We start from the raw sequence: 19,984 nt of genomic DNA, 5'->3' as shown, positions 1-19,984 counted from the left end.
ATACTATGACTTTTTTGATGCACAATACTATGACTTTTTGATGTATTATACTCTGACTTTTTTGACAAACTATACTATGACTTTTTCAACATACCATAGTATGAATTTTTTGCCGTGCTATACTATGACTTTTTTCATGTACTATACTACGACTTTTTCATCATATTAGACTGACACTTTTATTGACATATTACACTATGACATTTTTTGACATACTATATCATGACGTTTTTGGCATACTATATGAGGACTTTCTTTACAGCATATTTTACTATGACTTTTTTATGACATACTATGCTTTAATTTTTTCATGTACTAAACTATGACTTTTTTGCTGTACTATACTAGGACTTTTTATGACATACTATACTCTGACTTTTTTCCGTGTACTATACGATGACTTTTTTTTATGACATACTGTAGTATGAATTTTCTTGACATACTATACCATGACTTTTTTGATGTACTATACCATGACTTTTTTCAACATAGTATACTATGAGGGTTTTTTATCGTACTGCACTGACTTTTTTCGAGTACTGTACCAAGAAAGGTGCGCGCAGCACTGCGCAGCAGCCGGAGCTGTCATTGGCAGGGCAGCTCAAATGAAATTTCGTTGTATATGAAAGTGTGCAATGACAAATAAAGATTGATTGATTGAAATGAGTTTTTTGCAATATGCTATACTATGACTTATGACATAATGTTCTGACTTTTTTCAACATACTTTTCTGACTTTTTATGACATACTATGACTTTTTTAGCATACTAAACTATGACTTTTTCAACATACTATACTGACTTTTTTCGATGCACTATACTAAAACTTGCATCCACCATGGTGGTCCTGGCCAGTTTCACACCAAACATGCTGAACACCATTTGAGCCAAACAAATTAGTGTTTATTTGAGTGTAAATCTGATTTTCAGTATTTCTGTCCTGTCCAGTGAAGTTCCCCTGCGGTCGTCAGCAGATGGAGGCGCTGTTCGGCGGTCGCTCTCTGTTGAGTCCTTGGGAGTTGGACAATGTCACCATGGAGATGGACGCCATGTTGGATGACAACATCACAGAAAGCCAGGTCCCTGAACTCAACACGACAGAAGTGACAGAGGAACCGAGGACAGTAAACGCAACGTCTGGGAACCAAACAGCACCGGGAGAAGACATATCCCCTCGTGTTGTTGGTGGACTCCTGGAAAGGCGAGGAGGAAGCCCCTGGCAGGTTCTGAGTTTACTCTAAGTCACTCTGGTCATTGTTTTCTCTGCATTTACTGACATTTGTGGTTAAAAACTGTGTTTGTGTGTTTAGGTTCTAATTCACAGGCATGATGGTTTTGGTTTCTGTGGAGGGACTCTGGTTTCTGATCGATGGGTTGTTTCTGCGGCTCACTGCTTCACAGAAATGGCAGACTACGTTACTATAGGTAACAACACTAGTGCACTGTTAGACAATCTGAAATGAGTCATCCAGCCTCATATATAGTACCTGTAAAAAGTATTCAGCCCATTTTTTGACAAAAAATTCATGATACTGCCACCTCCATGCTTCACGTCATGATGCTACAATCACCGTGTTTCAAATCATGATGCTGCTACCACCATGTTTCAAATCATGATTCTGCTACCACCATGCTTCCCGTCATGATGCTGCCACCACCGTGCCTCACTTCATGATGCTGCTACCACCATGCTTCCCATCATGATGCTGCTACCACCATGCTTCCCATCATGATGCTGCCACCACCGTGCTTCACATCATGATGCTGCCACCACCGTGCTTCATGTCATGATGCTGCCACCACCATGCTTCACATCATGATGCTGCCACCACCGTGCTTCACATCATGATGCTGCCACCACCGTGTTTCACATCATGATGCTGCTACCACCATGCTTCACAGTGGGGATTGTGTTTGAGGGCTGCATTTTGAACTCCGTCATTTGAAACACATTTTAATGTCTGGTGTCTCTGCAGGTGACTACGACAAGAAGCGTCCTGATCCAGGAGAACAAGTGATAAAGATCCAGGAGGTCATCATTCATCCTTACTTCCACTCCTTCACCTTCGACAGCGACATCGCTCTGCTCTACCTCGCCAAGCCGGTGGTCAGGAGTCCCACAGCAACCCCCGCGTGCCTTCCCGACATCCACCTGTCCAGATATCTGCTGCAGGTAACTTTATCTAAGGAACACCTGCTGAATGATGCTCTGGATGATGCAGAACTTCAGTACTTCAGTAGGGGCGGCTGTGGCTCAGGTGGTAGAGCGGGTCGTCCAATGATCGAAAGGTCGGCGTTTCGATTCCCGCTCTGTCCTAGTCATGTGCTGTTGTGTCCTTGGGCAAGACACTTTACTCACCTGGCCTCCAGTGCTGCTACTCACACTGGAGTATGAATGAGTGTGAATGTTGGTGGTGGTCGGAGGGGCCGTAGGCGCAGATTGTCAGCCATGCTTCCATCAGTCTGCCCCAGGGCAGCTGTGGCTACAAATGTAGTTTACCACCACCAGAGTGAGAATGTGTGAGTGAATGAACAATGGATTCATTGTGAAGTGCTTTGAGTGCCTTGAAAAGCGCTATATAAATCTAATCCATTATTATTGACCTGATTTTTGTGTTCAGGAGGGTAACCGGGGCATGGTGACTGGCTGGGGAGCCACTAAGTACCTGGGTCGATCCTCCAGGTTCCTGAGGAAGGTGACGCTCCCGGTGGTGATGTACCAGGACTGCATCGCCACCACTGAACAGGTTAGTTCACTAATCTATAGACAGAACTGGAGCTAAAGAAATACATGAGAGTATACTATGTATTGAGAAATAGAGTTTAATGTGGTGTGCTTTAAAAAAATGGTACTGTATAGAATTGTTTTATATTTATTTATATATATATATATATATATATATATATATATATATATATATATATATATATATATATATATTGTTCAGTACGTTTAAGAAAAAGTCATAGTGTAATATTTTATTTAAAAAATATAGTGTACTTTTAAAAATATCAGTATAAATGTGAAAAAATGGTTTATTACATTGGTGTATCTTAATGAATAAAGGTGTATCTTACATTATAAAAATCAGAGTATAATAAAAATGTTATGTTATACAAAAATGTCACAATGCAGTATGTTAGAAAGAATATATAGTATGTTGTAAATTATATTAAATATTGTTGCAAAATATAGTATGTTAGAAAAATATCATAGTATAATAGTTTATTTTTAAAAAGTTATGTTATGAAAAGTTGTAAACATAAAAAGTAATATAGTGCATTATAAAAAACTTAATATGACAGCATGTTGTAAAAAAAACATAGTAAAGTGCACTATAAAAAATTCTTAGAGTATTTTATTTAAAAATGTCAAAGTATTGATTTATGAAGTCAAACTATTATATTTTACCAAAAATGTTATGATTTAGAACATTGTAAAATCAAATCTACTATAGTATGTTCTAAAACATACACTGAAGTGTACTATAAGCATCATAGTGTAGAAATGTTAAAAGAATGTCAGAATAGCACTAATAACAACATTAATCTTTATTCACATCCACCTTTAAAAGACAAACTTATAAAGTGCTTTTCAAAACAAGAAATCCAAACAACGTGAGGTGACGAGGTATAAACCTATGCCACGTTGATCAAATGGAGTTACATGTGAGAAAGAGGAACATAAGCATGACTTTATAGAACAAAGCAAACACAAAGAGAGTTAATAGAGGGCCTTTGTGTGAAATAGCAGGAGTTAACAAGTGTCAGAACAAAAACACTGTAAAAATGGAGACAGGTGACAAATTAAAAGCATATAAAGTGCTTTGGTTGGATGTTGGGTTGTTGCTGCTCCTGCCGTTGAGTATCTGAGTTCTACTGGAGGGACGAACATCTCCCAGAAGATATTTACTCACATGGTGTTGAAGATGGAGAAAACTGTCCAACACGAAACCTCCCACAGATGTTAAGTTTAGTGACTGTGAAAGAATATGACATATGAATCACATCATTTCAGTCAAACCATTCAGTGACAATAACATACTATATTAGGACTTTTTTTTTTTACTTTCCGTCTTACTATGACTTTTTTCAACATACTATACTATGACATTTTTTTTGACTTTTCGATATATTGTAATATAACTTTTCGATATACTATACTGTCACATTTTTTCGACATACTATAATATGACTTTTTTACAACATGCTATATGATGACTTTTTTTGACTTTTCGTCATACTATGACATTTTGACATACTTTTCTATGACATTTTTTCGACAGACTAAACTATGACTTTTTTGACTTGTCAACATACTATGACATTTTTTTGACGTACTATACTATAACTTTTTCCCGACATACTATACTGTGACTTTTTTTGGCATACTATACCAAGGCCTTTTTAGACATACTACACACTGGGTCATTATCCTGTTGCAAGACCCATGACCTGCTTCCTCTGGTCCATGTTTAGTGTGGTACACACCATGTCACCAAACAGCACAGTGACTACTTGTAACCCTATAAATAGGCCAACTGACTGATTACAAGTTTGTAAACACCTGTGAAGCTAATTAGAGGACACACCTTGATTGAACATGTCCCTATGGTCATATTATTTTCAGTCTTTTCTAGGGGTACCATCATTTTTGTCCAGACCTGTTTCATGAGTTTATTTTTTTAAAATAATTCTGTTAAACCACGGTTCAAAAGCAATGTCTGATTTTCATTGGTTAATTTTCATAGAATTTTTATTTATTATTACTTTTGTCAAATTCAAATTATTTCTGTCACCATTGTGGGTTTTTCTTTCATTAACCGAGGGGTACCAACAATTTTGTCCATGTGTGTATGCTATGACTTTTTTCTACATATTATACTATGACTTTTTTGCGATGTACCACGCCATGATTTTTTTCAACATACTCAGTGTTTCCTCTAGGATATGTTTTCAGCAGCAGGGGCAGGTTCTGCGGGGAGCCATGGTGGCGTAAAAAAATGACATTTGACTGCAGGTTTTACTTTTACAACCTATTTATTGAATGGCCATTTTTGAGTAATGTTGCACAGATTCACAGACGAATGTACGCCAATCGTCACATGACTCTGCTGTTCCGATGACTTTTTTTCAACATTTTGGAAAACATATTAAACTATGACGTTATTGTCACATTTTGGACGACATAGTAAACAATGATATTTTTGTGACATCTTGGACAATATACTAAACGATGACATTTGTTCAACATTTTGGACGACATACTAAACCATGATGTTTTTTACACATTTTGTACGACAGACTAAACTATGACATTTTAATGACGTTTTGGACCACATACTAAACTATGACGTTTTTCACACATTTTGGAGGACATACTAAACTATGACGTTTTAGTCACATTTTGGACGACATACTAAACTATGATGTTTTTTACACATTTTGGACCACACACTGAACTATGACATTTTTCACACATTCTGGACGACATACTAAACTATGACTTTTTTCGCACATTTTGGACGACATACTAAACTATGACATTTCTGTGACATTTTGGACGACATACTAAACTATGACGTTTCTGTGACATTTTGGACGACATACTAAACTATGACATTTTTTACACATTTTGGACGACATACTAAACTATGACGTTTCTGTGACATTTTGGACGACATACTAAACTATGACCTTTCTGTGACATTTTGGACGATATACTAAACTATGACATTTTTTACACATTTTGGACGACATACTAAACTATGACGTTTTTGTGACATTTTGGACGACATACTAAACTATGACGTTTTTGTGACATTTTGGACGACATACTAAACTATGACATTTTTTTCACATTTTGGACGACATACTAAACTATGACTTTTTTGTGACATTTTGGACGACATACTAAACTATGACGTTTTTGTGACATTTTGGACGACATACTAAACTATGACGTTTTTGTGACATTTTGGACGACATACTAAACTATGACATTTTTTACACATTTTGGACGACATACTAAACTATGACGTTTCTGTGACATTTTGGACGACATACTAAACTATGACCTTTCTGTGACATTTTGGACGATATACTAAACTATGACATTTTTTACACATTTTGGACGACATACTAAACTATGACGTTTCTGTGACATTTTGGACGACATACTAAACTATGACGTTTTTGTGACATTTTGGACGACATACTAAACTATGACATTTTTTGCACATTTTGGACGACATACTAAACTATGACTTTTTTGTGACATTTTGGACGACATACTAAACTATGACATTTTTTGTGACATTTTGGACGACATACTAAACCATGACGTGTTTTACACATTTTGGACGACATACTAAACTATAAAATTTTTGTGACATTTTGAACGACATACTAAACTATGACGTTTTTGTGACAATTTGAACCACATACTAAACGATGACGTTTTTGGCCACATTTTGGACGACATGCTAAACTATGACTTTTTGGTCACATTTTGGACGACAGACTAAACTATAACGTTTTTGTGACATTTTGGACGACATACTAAACGATGATGTTTTTGGCCACATTTTGTACCACATACTAAAATATGACGTTATTGTGACATTTTGAACGACATACTAAATTGTGACGTTTTTCCAACATTTTGGACGACATACTAAACTGTGATGTGTTACTGGCATTTTGGACGACATACAAAACTATGACATTTTTGTGACATTTTGGTGGACATACTAAACTATGACGTTTCTGTGACATTTTGGACGACATACTAAACTATGACGTTATTGGTCACATTTTGGACGACATACTAAACTATGACTTTTTGGTCACATTTTGGACGACAGACTAAACTATAACGTTATTGTGACATTTTGAACGACATACTAAATTATGACGTTTTTCCAACATTTTGGACGACATACTAAACTGTGACGTGTTACTGGCATTTTGGACGACATACAAAACTATGACATTTTTGTGACATTTTGGTGGACATACTAAACTATGACGTTTCTGTGACATTTTGGACGACATACTAAACTATGACGTTATTGGTCACATTTTGGACGACATACTAAACTATGACTTTTTGGTCACATTTTGGACGACAGACTAAACTATAACGTTATTGTGACATTTTGAACGACATACTAAATTATGACGTTTTTCCAACATTTTGGACGACATACTAAACTATGACGTTTCTGGCCACATTTTGAACGACATACTAAACTATGACATTTTTTCCACATTTTGGACGACAGACTAAACTATGACATTTTAATGACGTTTTGGACGACATACTAAACTGTGACGTTTTTGTCACATTTTGGACCACATACTAAACCATTACGTTTTTTCCACATTGTGGACGACATACTAAACTGTGACATTTTGGACGACATACTAAACTAAGATGTTTTTTTCCACACTTTGGTCAACATACTAAACCATGCCATTTTTGTGATATTTTGGACCACATACTAAACTATGACGTTTTTGGCCACATTTTGTACCACATACTAAAGTATGACATTTTTTACACATTTTGGACGACATACTAAACTATGATGTTTTCGTGACATTTTGGACGACATACTAAACTATGATGTTTTCGTGACATTTTGGACGACATACTAAACTATGACGTTTTTGGCCACATTTTGGACCACATACTAAACTATGACATTTTTGTGACATTTTGGACGACATTCTAAACCATGACTTTTTTTAGACATTTTGAAACACGCACTGAACTACGATGTTTTTTGCACATTTTGGACGACATACTAAACTAAGATGTTTTTTTTCCACACTTTGGTCAACATACTAAACTATGCCATTTTTGTGATATTTTGGACCACATACTAAACTATGACGTTTTTGGCCACATTTTGTACCACATACTAAAGTATGACATTTTTTACACATTTTGGACGACATACTAAACTATGATGTTTTCGTGACATTTTGGACGACATACTAAACTATGACGTTTTTGGCCACATTTTGGACCACATACTAAACTATGACATTTTTGTGACATTTTGGACGACATTCTAAACCATGACCTTTTTTTAGACATTTTGAAACACGCACTGAACTACGATGTTTTTTGCACATTTTGGACGACATACTAAACTATGATGTTTTTGGCCACATTTTGAGCGGCATACTAAACTATGACGTTTTTGTGACATTTTGGACGAAATACTAAGCTATGACATTTTTGTCACATTTTGGACGACATACTAAACTATGACGTTTTTGTGACATTTTGGATGGCATACTAAACTATGACATTTTTGTGACACTTTGGACGACGTACTAAACTATGACGTTTTTGGCCACATTTTGGACCACATACTAAACTATGACATTTTTGTGACATTTTGGATGACATTCTAAACCATGACTTTTTTTAGACATTTTGAAACACGCACTGAACTACGATGTTTTTTGCACATTTTGGACGACATACTAAACTATAACATTTTTGGGACATTTTGGATGACATCCTAAACTATGACGTTTTTGGCCACATTTTGTACCACATACTAAACTATGACATTTTTGTGACATTTTGGACGACATACTAAACTATGACGTTTTTGGCCACATTTTGAATGACATACTAAACTATGACATTTTTGTGACATTTTGTACGACATACTAAACTATGACGTTTTTGTGACATTTTGGACAACATACTAAACTGTGAAGTTTTTGTCACATTTTGGACGACATACTAAACTATGACGTTTTTGTCACATTTTGGACCACATACTAAACTATGACGTTTTTCTGACATTTTGGACGACATACGAAACTATGACATTTTTCACACATTTTGGACGACAGACTAAACTATGACATTTTTCTGACATTTTAGACCACATACTAAACTATGACGTTTTTCTGACATTTTGGACGACATACTAAACTATGACGTTTTTGGCCACATTTTGTACCACATACTAAAGTATGACATTTTTCACACATTTTGGACGACATACTAAACTATGACGTTTTTGTGACATTTTGGATGACATACTAAACTATGACATTTTTGTGACCCTTTGGATGTCATACTAAACTATGATGTTTTCGTGACATTTTGGACGACATACTAAACGATGACGTTTTTGGCCACATTTTGGACGACATACTAAACTATGACATTTTTGTGACATTTTGGACGACATACTAAACTATGATGTTTTTTACACATTTTGGAAGACATACTAAACCATGACGTGTTTTGCACATTTTGGACGACATACTAAACCATAACATTTTTGGGACATTTTGGATGACATACTAAACTATGACGTTTTTGGCCACATTTTGTACCACATACTAAACTATGACATTTTTGTCACATTTTGTACGACATACTAAACTATGACATTTTTGTGACATTTTGGACAACATACTAAACTGTGACGCATCTCCAAACACTGGAGCGACTACACGCTGCATCTGCCGACAGGAAGTGATGTGACCAATCACTGGAGCATGTACTTCCCACGGATGACCTACCCGCTGGTCCAGCTGGCGCTGTGGTGCGGCAGTCTGAACCTGCTGCGGATCTGTGGCGTCTGTGCGATGTTTGAGGAGAGTCAAACTCAACTGGTTCCCACCAGCCATACTGGACACTGGGCAAGGCTTTAAACTGGTCAGATCATAGAAATATAGGCAAAGGCTGTTTGTTTTTTTTGTTTGTTTTTTTGTAGATTGTATTTCACCAGAATATTTTCTTAAAGTGAGTAGGTTTTTTTGTTTTTTTTTTTTACCCTGAAAACAGGCAGCTATTGGATCATCAACTCCTTGTTAACCAGCATCCTGTTAAGTTACTTAAAAAATAATCAGTTACTAATGGAGCCATTTAGGGTTAGGGTTAGGGGTTAGGGTTAGGGTTAGGGTTAGGCGCCTTGAATTGTGCAACAACAATCTTACATGGTCCAATACAGTTGTCACCAATTGTGTTTAAACAAGTGCCAAAATGTCTCGACTAGACGACTGGGTCAGAACATCTCCGAAACTGTAGGTTTTATGAGGTGTTGGCAGTATGCAGTGGAAGGACAACCACAAAACAACGGGAGACCTACTGTAGCACAAACTGCTGAAAATCTTAAAGGCGGAGTCTGTGATTTGGAAGAGAGATTTTTGATATTTCTCTAGTTTGAATGTTTAGATGACGTGGCAGATTTACTGTCACTCCCACTGCTCCTTTTCCCCACATCTCTCCACAAACATGTACTGGACATGCTGGAATAGTGCTGTGTGGATCTGAGCCACTTTGATAGCTTCTCACTGACCGATCCAGAGTTGTGAATTAACACAGGGTTTTTTTTTCAGCATGCACACAGGACAGCTTGTTAACTGTGAAGATGTGTTCACTAAATTTAACAAAAGGTGTACTGGACTGAAATCACATGCTCTACCTGTAATGCTGGCTATGATAGAAAGGCAGCAGAACAAAGTGTCTCACAGCTTTCTCTGGTCCAAGTGTCCAAGATGACCCATACCCCCTGCAGGAAGTGCCTTAAATGGACATGTGGGCATCAGAACTGCACAGTGAAACAATGGAGGGAGGTGCCATGGTCTGACAAATCATGTTTTCTTCTACATCATGTAGATGGCTGTGTGCGTGCAACAGGATGAGCTGCAGGAAGAAGGTGAGCTCATGGAGGTAGTGTGATGCTCTGGGTAATGTTCTCCTGGTGAACCTTGGATCCTGGCAATCATGTGGATGTAATTTTATCTCAACATTACTGCAAGCTGTGGCACCACTTCATGGCCACAGTATCTCATGAATGCAGTGGTCTCTTTGAGCAGGATAATGCACACTGTAAAAACTTTTCAGCAGGAGTATGAGGAACATGACAGCTCTAGGTGTTGATTTGGTCTTTAAATTCCCAAGATGTGATTCCAAGATCTTTGGACTGTGCTGGGAAAACAACTCTGAGGTCCCAAGCCAACTCACAGGATCTGCTGATAATGTCTTGGGGCCTGACACCACAGCTCTGGTGGAGTCCGTGTACTGGTCAATGATCGATGGGTCACAGCTGAGGAGGACCTGCACAGTAGAAGGCAGGTGGTTTTAATGTTGTGGTGTATGGCTCATTCAGGAAAGTTAAACACTGACTCCAGTTCATTTAGGTTACAAAAAAAACTAACACAAATAGAAACTAAACCAAAATACTCCAAAGATGAGGGTCACCATACATTGTCCATCAGGGTCTCCACAAATAGAGAGTTGTTCTGAGCATTATACACATCTTCACCGTGCTCTTTATTCTGCTCTAAGTCTTATTGGAGTGTACGCTAAATATTGAAGAAGATGTAAGCAATGTAGTCCAGTGAACTGCACTTGCAGGAGATAAATGTTTCACTGCTTATTTTCAGTCACCAATGAACGGAACTGTTACAACCATTAAAAGCTGCAGTCTGGAATGATTGACAGGTCCTATGGAGGAGGCAGCAAAGATTCTGCTCTCCTCCTTTGGATTAATTCTGATATAATAACTGTTGGTTTATTTATCGGTGCAGCAGAAGAACATTTTTCCACAGACAGTTTTCCTGCCCGTTGGCTTGTTTTAACCAGTTTTCTGCCTTCGGCTGATTTTACCAGCAGACACTGAAAGGACTCTGATAGTTCGGTAAGTAAATGTTTATTTTCGTATCGGTGCCTCTTTTAATGCACTTTATATGCAGCTTTAGTGTCAGATATAATGTGTGCCATGCACTCCAGATGTTGGTGGAGTTTATTTCTGTGTGTGTTGACCAGAGAAGAGAGTTAGCATCCGGTAAATATTAGCTTTAACGTTAGCGATGCTAACCGAGCTAGCTGCTCCAGTCGTAGCCTGATTAAAGCTAACGTAGCATTAAGCTAACGATGTTTGTGTTGAGTTTCATGTAGGGTTGCCACCCGTCCCCTTAAAATACGGAATCGTCCTTTATTTGACAATTAATTGTTGCGTCCCATATTGAATCAATACGGGACGCAAATTGTTCCATATTTTCATAAATGCCCCGTACACGTCTGTCATACACTCATCAAAACTGTTTAATGAACAAAATAAAACACAGGAAATATTAAGGGCAGCCAAGTTCTTTGACGTAGGACCAATGCAGCGAGGACCCGCGAAGTCCAGCGGATAGATCTCAGGCCTTGTCCACACGTAGCAGGGTTTTTGTAAAACCGAATAGCCTGTTCCCTCCGTCTAGAAAAACACTTATGTACACACCACCTCGTTTTTAGAAAAAAACTTCATCCACACCTAACCGCATAGGTGCGTTTTTAAGCACATTCATAAGCATGCCGGACCTTTAGGTGGCAGTAGTTCCCCAAATCCTAGCAAGGAGGTGGAGAATAACCGTCCTTAACGTCGTCCTTCGCCTGTGTTGTTGAATGTGGAGCAGTATCTGGGCTTGTAAAAACAAGCAAGTAAAAAGCGCCTGTACAAGAAACAGCGCCCAAAACCTTGTGAGAGCATCCATACTGTTTCCGAATGTAAACACAGGTCGCATATGTGACGTAAGAACATATTTTGTCGCAGGCGGTGACGTTTCGAAACGCAAAACCCCAGTTACTGATGTCCACATGCAGACGCATAAAACGGAGAATTCGCAAATCTTCACTTTGTCGGAGTTTTTAAAAAGAATCGTTTTTGATGACGTAAATCTGCGTTTTCGTGTGGATGATAGGCCGAATCGTAGAAAAATATCTTCGTTTTGTGAGATACCCGGCTACGTGTGGACAAGGGCTCAGAGTTCTCTGCGTGTCCGGTCCTGCCTCTGGTTGCCTGGTTGCAAACGGTGCTGCACCCGCGCAGCTAAAAATGTCTACAAGCGGAACTCCACCATGTTCAAAGAAGCAAGAACATTTTAAAATTGCAGACGTGAGTGGGAAGACTGGAACCCCTGGCAGTGGGTACGAGACAAACTGTGTTTTCTGTTGTTCATGGACTGGCTGAAGTAAGGCAGCATCAGGAGACCAACATGTAAGAAACATGAGAACAGAGAGAATCCAACCAGTAGGTCACAGTTTATCATCATCTAATCATCTCCTGAAGTCCATATGGTGAGAGACATCAGTATCTGGTTGTTAATTTACCAGAGGATGCTTATAATCATGCTGATGTGGTCTGTACTCTGCAGTATTTTAGTGACAATAAATGCCTAAGTTGTAATTGTTTTTTAATGCTTTTGTAGTTTTTAATAAACATTTATTAAATAGCCTATATGTAATCAATAAATGGCCTTTGCTAGCTAAAGAAAAACTCATTCAGCACTCTATGTTAACAGTACTAAATAAAACAATAAATACATGCATACACACATAAATATGTCAATACATTAATTGTATTAAGATAAGATTTAGACGAAAAACAACTGTCTGCAGAGAATTTCTTTGTACAGTATTTTGCATTCAGTTTATGTTTTTGCAGAATCCAGTATTGCACACTGGTTGCTCATTACATTTCATTAGTTTGGTTTCACTGTTTACAATGATGCCACTTATTTTCAGACAGAACCTGTGATAATAAAACAATACAAAATTCTTAGTATCGTGTTAATAAAGCACTTAAAGCATTACGTATTTCTAAATGCTTTTTTCAGAATTAAATATATCACTCCTTAGGTGGTAGTGGCCCTGAGTTCAGTAAAGTTGGAAAGATATTCACAGATTCAGACTTCCTGGCATCAATAACTCATTAGATATAGGTTGTCAAAACATAAACGATGCCTCTTTCCCATCGTTGTAAGGCAGACAATGTGCTACAAGCCCAGTTTTATCAAAAGTAGCTGTCTTTCAAGCTACAGGAATAACATTGGTGTCTATGGAGTGAACAGGGTCCGTCTGCAATTTGCAAAACCGCTGCAACAGCGAAGAGAGAGACACAAATATTCAGTAACTTCACTCTGATACTCTGTAGTGTCACCAAAATCACTGCAGCCTTCAACTGGCTCCTGTTGACATCAATGTTATTCCTGCAGCTTGAAAGACAGCTACTTTTGATAAAACTGGGCTTGTAGCACATTGTCTACCTTACAACGATGGGAAAGAGGCACCGTTTATGTTTTGACAACATTTATGTGAGTTATTGATGCTGGAAGTCTGAATCTGTGAATATCTTTACAACTTTATTGAACTGTGGCCCCAGCAGCCGTGGTGGGCGTCCTTTATTTTCATTTCTGAAAGGTGGCAACCCTAGTTTCATGTAAACAGCTGAAGTGTGTTGTGTTACTGTAATGTGGTACATTTAGTGAATAAAACTGTTCATGGAGACACTGGTTCACATTAATGTAACATTTAGAAAACCTAAATGTGATTAAAACGTTAAGGTTAAGGTTCTGTGTTGTCAGTAGTCCTGAATATCTGCTGAGCAATTAAATGTTCATCAGTGATTCATCTTTAGTGTTAAACTTTTACTTTGCACCTATGTTTTTTAAAAATGTAGGTCGTTTTAAGGTAAGACATTAAAGGATGGTTTTCTTAGGTAAATGAATTTAAGGTTTAATTGACAAATCTTTCAGTCAATGTTGTGTTTCTTTCGATTTGAAATATCTCGAGTTAATTAATACAGCTCAGTCAGTTACATTTTATATTATTAAGAATTCTTATTCAGTTTAACACTAGATGACGTATCAGTTCATTGAGAATTTCAGAGCCATTTTTTTCTTTTCAATTATCTGAATTTAAAGTGATATTATTAAAATATAATTGCAATGAAACAGCAGCAACATAAGAAACGACCAAATATACAAAGGAAGTGCAGCTATTTTAATATTAAAAAAAAGATCAATCAGTTAGAGCATGGTTAAAGTGCAGCTAAAGTTAAGTTAGCGAAACTACGTATAAGCAACGTTTCCTTTTACTTCCAGAAAAATAAAATCCTCATATTTGCTATTTATTAAAAAATCACTAAAAGCAACACTTCCACCAAGTTTGTTTTAGTTTGTTGGTATTTATCGGTGGAGCAGCAGCACATTTTCCACAGACAGTTTTACTGTCCGTTGTCTTGTTTTAATCAGTTTTCAGTTCAGTAATTCAGTCCTTTGGCGGATTGGACCAACAGACACTGAAGGACTCCAACAGGTGGTCGGTAATAAATGATAATTTACTGATCGGTGCCGGTTTTAATGAACTTTAAGTTCAACTTCAGAGTCAGATATAATGTGAGCAGTGAACCCCAGGAGTTGGTGGATTTTTATTGTGTGTGTTGACCAGAAGAAGAGAGTTAGCATCCAGTGAATATTAGCTTTAATGTGAATTAGCATTGCTAACCGAGCTAGCTGACCAGTCCTGATTAGCAGCTAAATGTAGCATCAAGCTAACGATGTTTGTGTTGTTTCCTGTCAACAGCTGAAGTGTGTTGTGTTCCTGTAATGTGGTTCATTAAGTTCATAAAACTGTGGCTGGTTGACGTTAATGTAACGTTCAGGAAACTTAAATGTGATTAAAACAGTAACGTTAATGTTCTAGTTGTCAGCAATCAGCTTTAATTTAACACTAAAACAGACTGATAGTTTTAAATGACATCAGTTTCATTAATTTGTTGAAAATTGTCTCATTTGTTGTTATGATGTTGCTGCTGATTCATTAAAACCAGATGATCCGTGTTTAAGATACGTTTAGTTCTAGTATCAGAAGTACTAGAAGGAAAATGGAAGTTTAGTTCTGCTACATCAAAGGTTTCAGGATTAAAATAACTAAATGAGTCTTTATGCCTCAAACTTTATTTTTACAATAAAGAAATAATGAAATAATCACAGATAATAAAAATATAAATAGCAGAGAAAACTTGAGAGAATAATTTCCTGAAAAGTCTGTAAAGGAAAAGCAGCTTTTTATACTGAAAGATCAGAATCAGCTCCAACATCTGCATCTGACAGCATCAAGTCAACCAGAAAGAAAAGAAAAAAGAAAATGACTTCTTTCTGATCACATCTGTTCCGCTGCTCACAGGCTGCTGCTGCTCACATTCTTCACATTTATTGTCCACTTTTAAAAGTTCAGCAGACAGGTGCTCTGCTTTGGAGTGTGATGATGTCGTCAGTGATGTGGAGAGTGAAGTTCCCATTTCAGCCACAGTGTGCTTCAGAGTTGGACTTGATGTTTGAAATACTGACCGACAGCTCAGATTTAACTGTCTATAGTTCCGTTTTGACTTTCACTCAAAGCCACCAGGAGCTGGGTCTTTAAAATAACCGCCGTCTCGTTACAGAGTGAAAGCAGCAGTTCCTCCTGAAGGTCAGAGATTGCAGCATCTGAGGGCCTCTTCAAAAGAAGACGTAGTTGATGAAGGCGTTCTGGAGCAGGACCAGAAAGACCACAACCAAGCAGCCTTGAGATCTTAGGCAGCGTCTCCCTCAGGTGGATGTCAACGGTGTTCACAGTCAGGTCTGTGGTAATCCCATCAAAAAACAAAACAGAAAAAATTCTAGATTATAAATCAACATGTAACCAAAGCACTCTGTGTATAACGCCATAGTATAGTATGTAGTTCAGAAAATGTCAAAGTATAGTATGCTTTTCAAGAATAACATAGTATGGCCTGTAGTTCATAGTACAGCATGTTGGCAAATAAAAACCCCATAGATTATTATGTGGTTCAAAAAGCGCAAAATGATAGGATGTTGCCTACAATTGTCATGTATGATATGTGGTTCAAAACAATGTCATAGTGCAGTATATTGTCAAAATAGTAAGTTATTCAAGAAAACATCAGAGTATAATATGTCATCTAAAAAATGCCATAGAATAGTATTTCATTACACAAGTAAAAGTATAGTTATTTGTAAAACTGTTCAAATTCTTATATGTTGCTAAAAAAAAAAAAAAAAAAAAAAAATACTAATATGTCAATTAAAAAAGCCTATAGCATAGCATGTCGCTCAACAAACGTCATAGTATAGCATGTCACTCTTAAAACGTCATAGTACAGCTTTTGGTCCAGAAAACGTTATGTCCTGGCTGTCTGAAGTAGGTGAGGAGCAACACAAAAACAGTCCAAACGCTGGTTTCCAGAGGGTTAGACGAGTATTTATTTGAAAGAGTAAGTTTACAACAACACAACATGTGAGGGGGTTAAAAGTAAATGGGTGTTAGTAAAATAAAAATAAATCAACAGAACTAAAAGTGAACTTCATGTTGACATTGATGGGCATTCCAACCAGGAACAAAGTAAAAGATAATCAATACGAAAAAAAAACTCTTCCTGTTCACCTCTTAAAACCCAAAAACACACCTCAGTAGCACCCTAAACTAAAACTACCAATGGGTTTCCTGTTTTCCTTTGTGAACTATTCAAAGGTCCCTCTCTATCTCCCCACACATCCACCAACCACTGGAACACATCTCCAAAGTTCTGCTGGACCAGCTCAGCTTCCCCTCAGAAGAAGTGCTGCCACCTGCCAGATGAAGGAGCCTTTTGAGAGGCAGCTGGCATCGTGATTGGACTGTACTTTGGTCTGTTCCAATCCAGCTTCAGCTCCAGAGACGGCAGGCGGGACGAGTCAACGGAGGCCGGGTGGACGAAGGCATGCAGCTGAGTACAATCCAGAAAACAACATGACATTTTTCGACAGAGTGTACTATGGCGTGTTTTGGGCCAAAATTCATGGTGAATTTTTTTTTTCAAAGAAAACCTTTCTGGAGTGTTTTTCACGGCTTCCTTTACACTATTTCATCATATGGCACGTTTTTACAACATGTTAGAAAAATCACATTTTTTTTGACATAGTATAGTAAGGCGTTTTTTTTGCGACAAAATTCGGGATGATTTGCTTTTCAAAGAAAACCTTTCTGGAGTGTTTTTCACGCCCTCCTTTACATTATTTCACCATATGGCACGTTTTTACAACATGTTTGAAAAATGGCATTTTTTTTCGACAGTATAGTAAGGCGTTTTTTTTTGCGCCAAAATTCGGGATGATTTGCTTTTCAAAGAAAACCTTTCTGGAGTGTTTTTCACGCCCTTCCTTTACATTATTTCACCATATGGCACCTTTTTACAACATGTTTGGAAAATGGCATTTTTTTTCGACATAGTATAGTAAGACATTTTTTTGCGCCAAAATTCATGATTTTTTTTTCCAAGGAAACCTTTCTGGAGTATTTTTCACGCCCTCCTTTACATTATTTCATCATATGGCACCTTTTTACAACATGTTTGGAAAATGGCATTTTTTTTCGACATAGTATAGTAAGGCATTTTTTTTGCGCCAAAATTCATGATGATTTTTTTTTCAAAAAAACCTTTCTGGAGTATTTTTCACGCCCTCCTTTACATTATTTCATCATATGGCACGTTTTTACAACATGTTTGGAAAATAGCATTTTTTTTCGACATAGTATAGTAAGGCGTTTTTTTTTGCGCCAAAATTCATGATGATTTGTTTTTTAAAGAAAACCTTTCTGGAGTGTTTTTCACAGCCTCCTTTACATTATTTCATCATATAGAACGTTTTTACAACATGTTTGGAAAATTGCATTTTTTTTCGACATAGTATAGTAAGGCATTTTTTTTGCGCCAAAATTCATGATGATTTTTTTTTCAAAGAAAACCTTTCTGGAGTGTTTTTCACGCCTTCCTTTACATTATTTCATCATATGGCACCTTTTTACAACATGTTAGAAAAATCGCATTTTTTTTCGACATAGTATAGTAAGGCATTTTTTTTGCGCCAAAATTCATGATGATTTTTTTTTCAAAGAAAACCTTTCTGGAGTGTTTTTCACGCCCTCCTTTACATTATTTCATCATATGGCACCTTTTTACAACATGTATGGAAAATGGCATTTTTTTTCGACATAGTATAGTAAGGCATTTTTTTTGCGCCAAAATTCAGGATGATTTGTTTTTTAAAGAAAACCTTTCTGGAGTGTTTTTCACGGCCTCCTTTACATTATTTCATCATATGGCACGTTTTTACAACATGTTAGAAAAATCGCATTTTTTTTCGACATAGTATAGTAAGGCATTTTTTTTGCGCCAAAATTCATGATGATTTTTTTTTCAAAGAAAACCTTTCTGGAGTGTTTTTCACGCCTTCCTTTACATTATTTCATCATATGGCACGTTTTTACAACATGTTAGAAAAATCGCATTTTTTTTCGACATAGTATAGTAAGGCGTTTTTTTTGCGCCAAAATTCATGATGATTTTTTTTTCAAAGAAAACCTTTCTGGAGTGTTTTTCACGCCCTCCTTTACATTATTTCATCATATGGCACGTTTTTACAACATGTTTGAAAAATGCATTTTTTTTCGACATAGTATAGTAAGGCATTTTTTTTGCGCCAAAATTCATGATGATTTTTTTTCAAAGAAAACCTTTCTGGAGTGTTTTTCACGCCTTCCTTTACATTATTTCATCATATGGCACGTTTTTACAACATGTTAGAAAAATCGCATTTTTTTTCGACATAGTATAGTAAGGCGTTTTTTTTGCGCCAAAATTCATGATGATTTTTTTTTCAAAGAAAACCTTTCTGGAGTGTTTTTCACGCCTTCCTTTACATTATTTCATCATATGGCATGTTTTTACAACATGTTTGAAAAATCTCATTTTTTTTCGACATAGTATAGTAAGGCATTTTTTTTGCGCCAAAATTCATGATGATTTTTTTTTCAAAGAAAACCTTTCTGGAGTGTTTTTCACGCCTTCCTTTACATTATTTCATCATATGGCACGTTTTTACAACATGTTTGAAAAATCGCATTTTTTTTTCGACATAGTATAGTAAGGCGTTTTTTTTGCGCCAAAATTCATGATGATTTTTTTTTCAAAGAAAACCTTTCTGGAGTGTTTTTCACGCCCTCCTTTACATTATTTCATCATATGGCACGTTTTTACAACATGTTTGAAAAATCGCATTTTTTTTCGACATAGTATAGTAAGGCATTTTTTTTGCGCCAAAATTCATGATGATTTTTTTTTCAAAGAAA

The 19,984-nt window shown here is 36.8% G+C and overlaps 1 protein-coding gene across 4 annotated transcripts in view; it reads left to right on the top strand.

Annotated features, from left to right (window-relative positions):
* The window catches only part of LOC111583320 (coagulation factor IX), a 30,210-nt gene that overhangs the window by 3,732 nt on the left and 6,494 nt on the right, over nt 1–19,984 (top strand). For 3 of the 4 annotated variants that reach the window (XM_055012199.1, XM_055012198.1, XM_055012200.1), the window contains exons 6-9: nt 949–1,223; nt 1,311–1,425; nt 1,977–2,173; nt 2,622–2,747. In XM_055012199.1, the coding sequence (XP_054868174.1) occupies nt 949–1,223; nt 1,311–1,425; nt 1,977–2,173; nt 2,622–2,747 (713 nt within the window). Of the gene's footprint in view, nt 1–948; nt 1,224–1,310; nt 1,426–1,976; nt 2,174–2,621; nt 2,748–10,663; nt 13,698–19,984 lie in introns of those variants that run through there. The other variant, XM_023292347.3, reaches the window with a different exon arrangement.

The sequence above is a fragment of the Amphiprion ocellaris genome, chromosome 7 (genome assembly GCF_022539595.1).
Source record: "Amphiprion ocellaris isolate individual 3 ecotype Okinawa chromosome 7, ASM2253959v1, whole genome shotgun sequence".
Classification (NCBI taxonomy): Eukaryota; Metazoa; Chordata; class Actinopteri; family Pomacentridae; genus Amphiprion; species Amphiprion ocellaris.
This window is presented reverse-complemented; position numbering and strand designations above follow the sequence as displayed.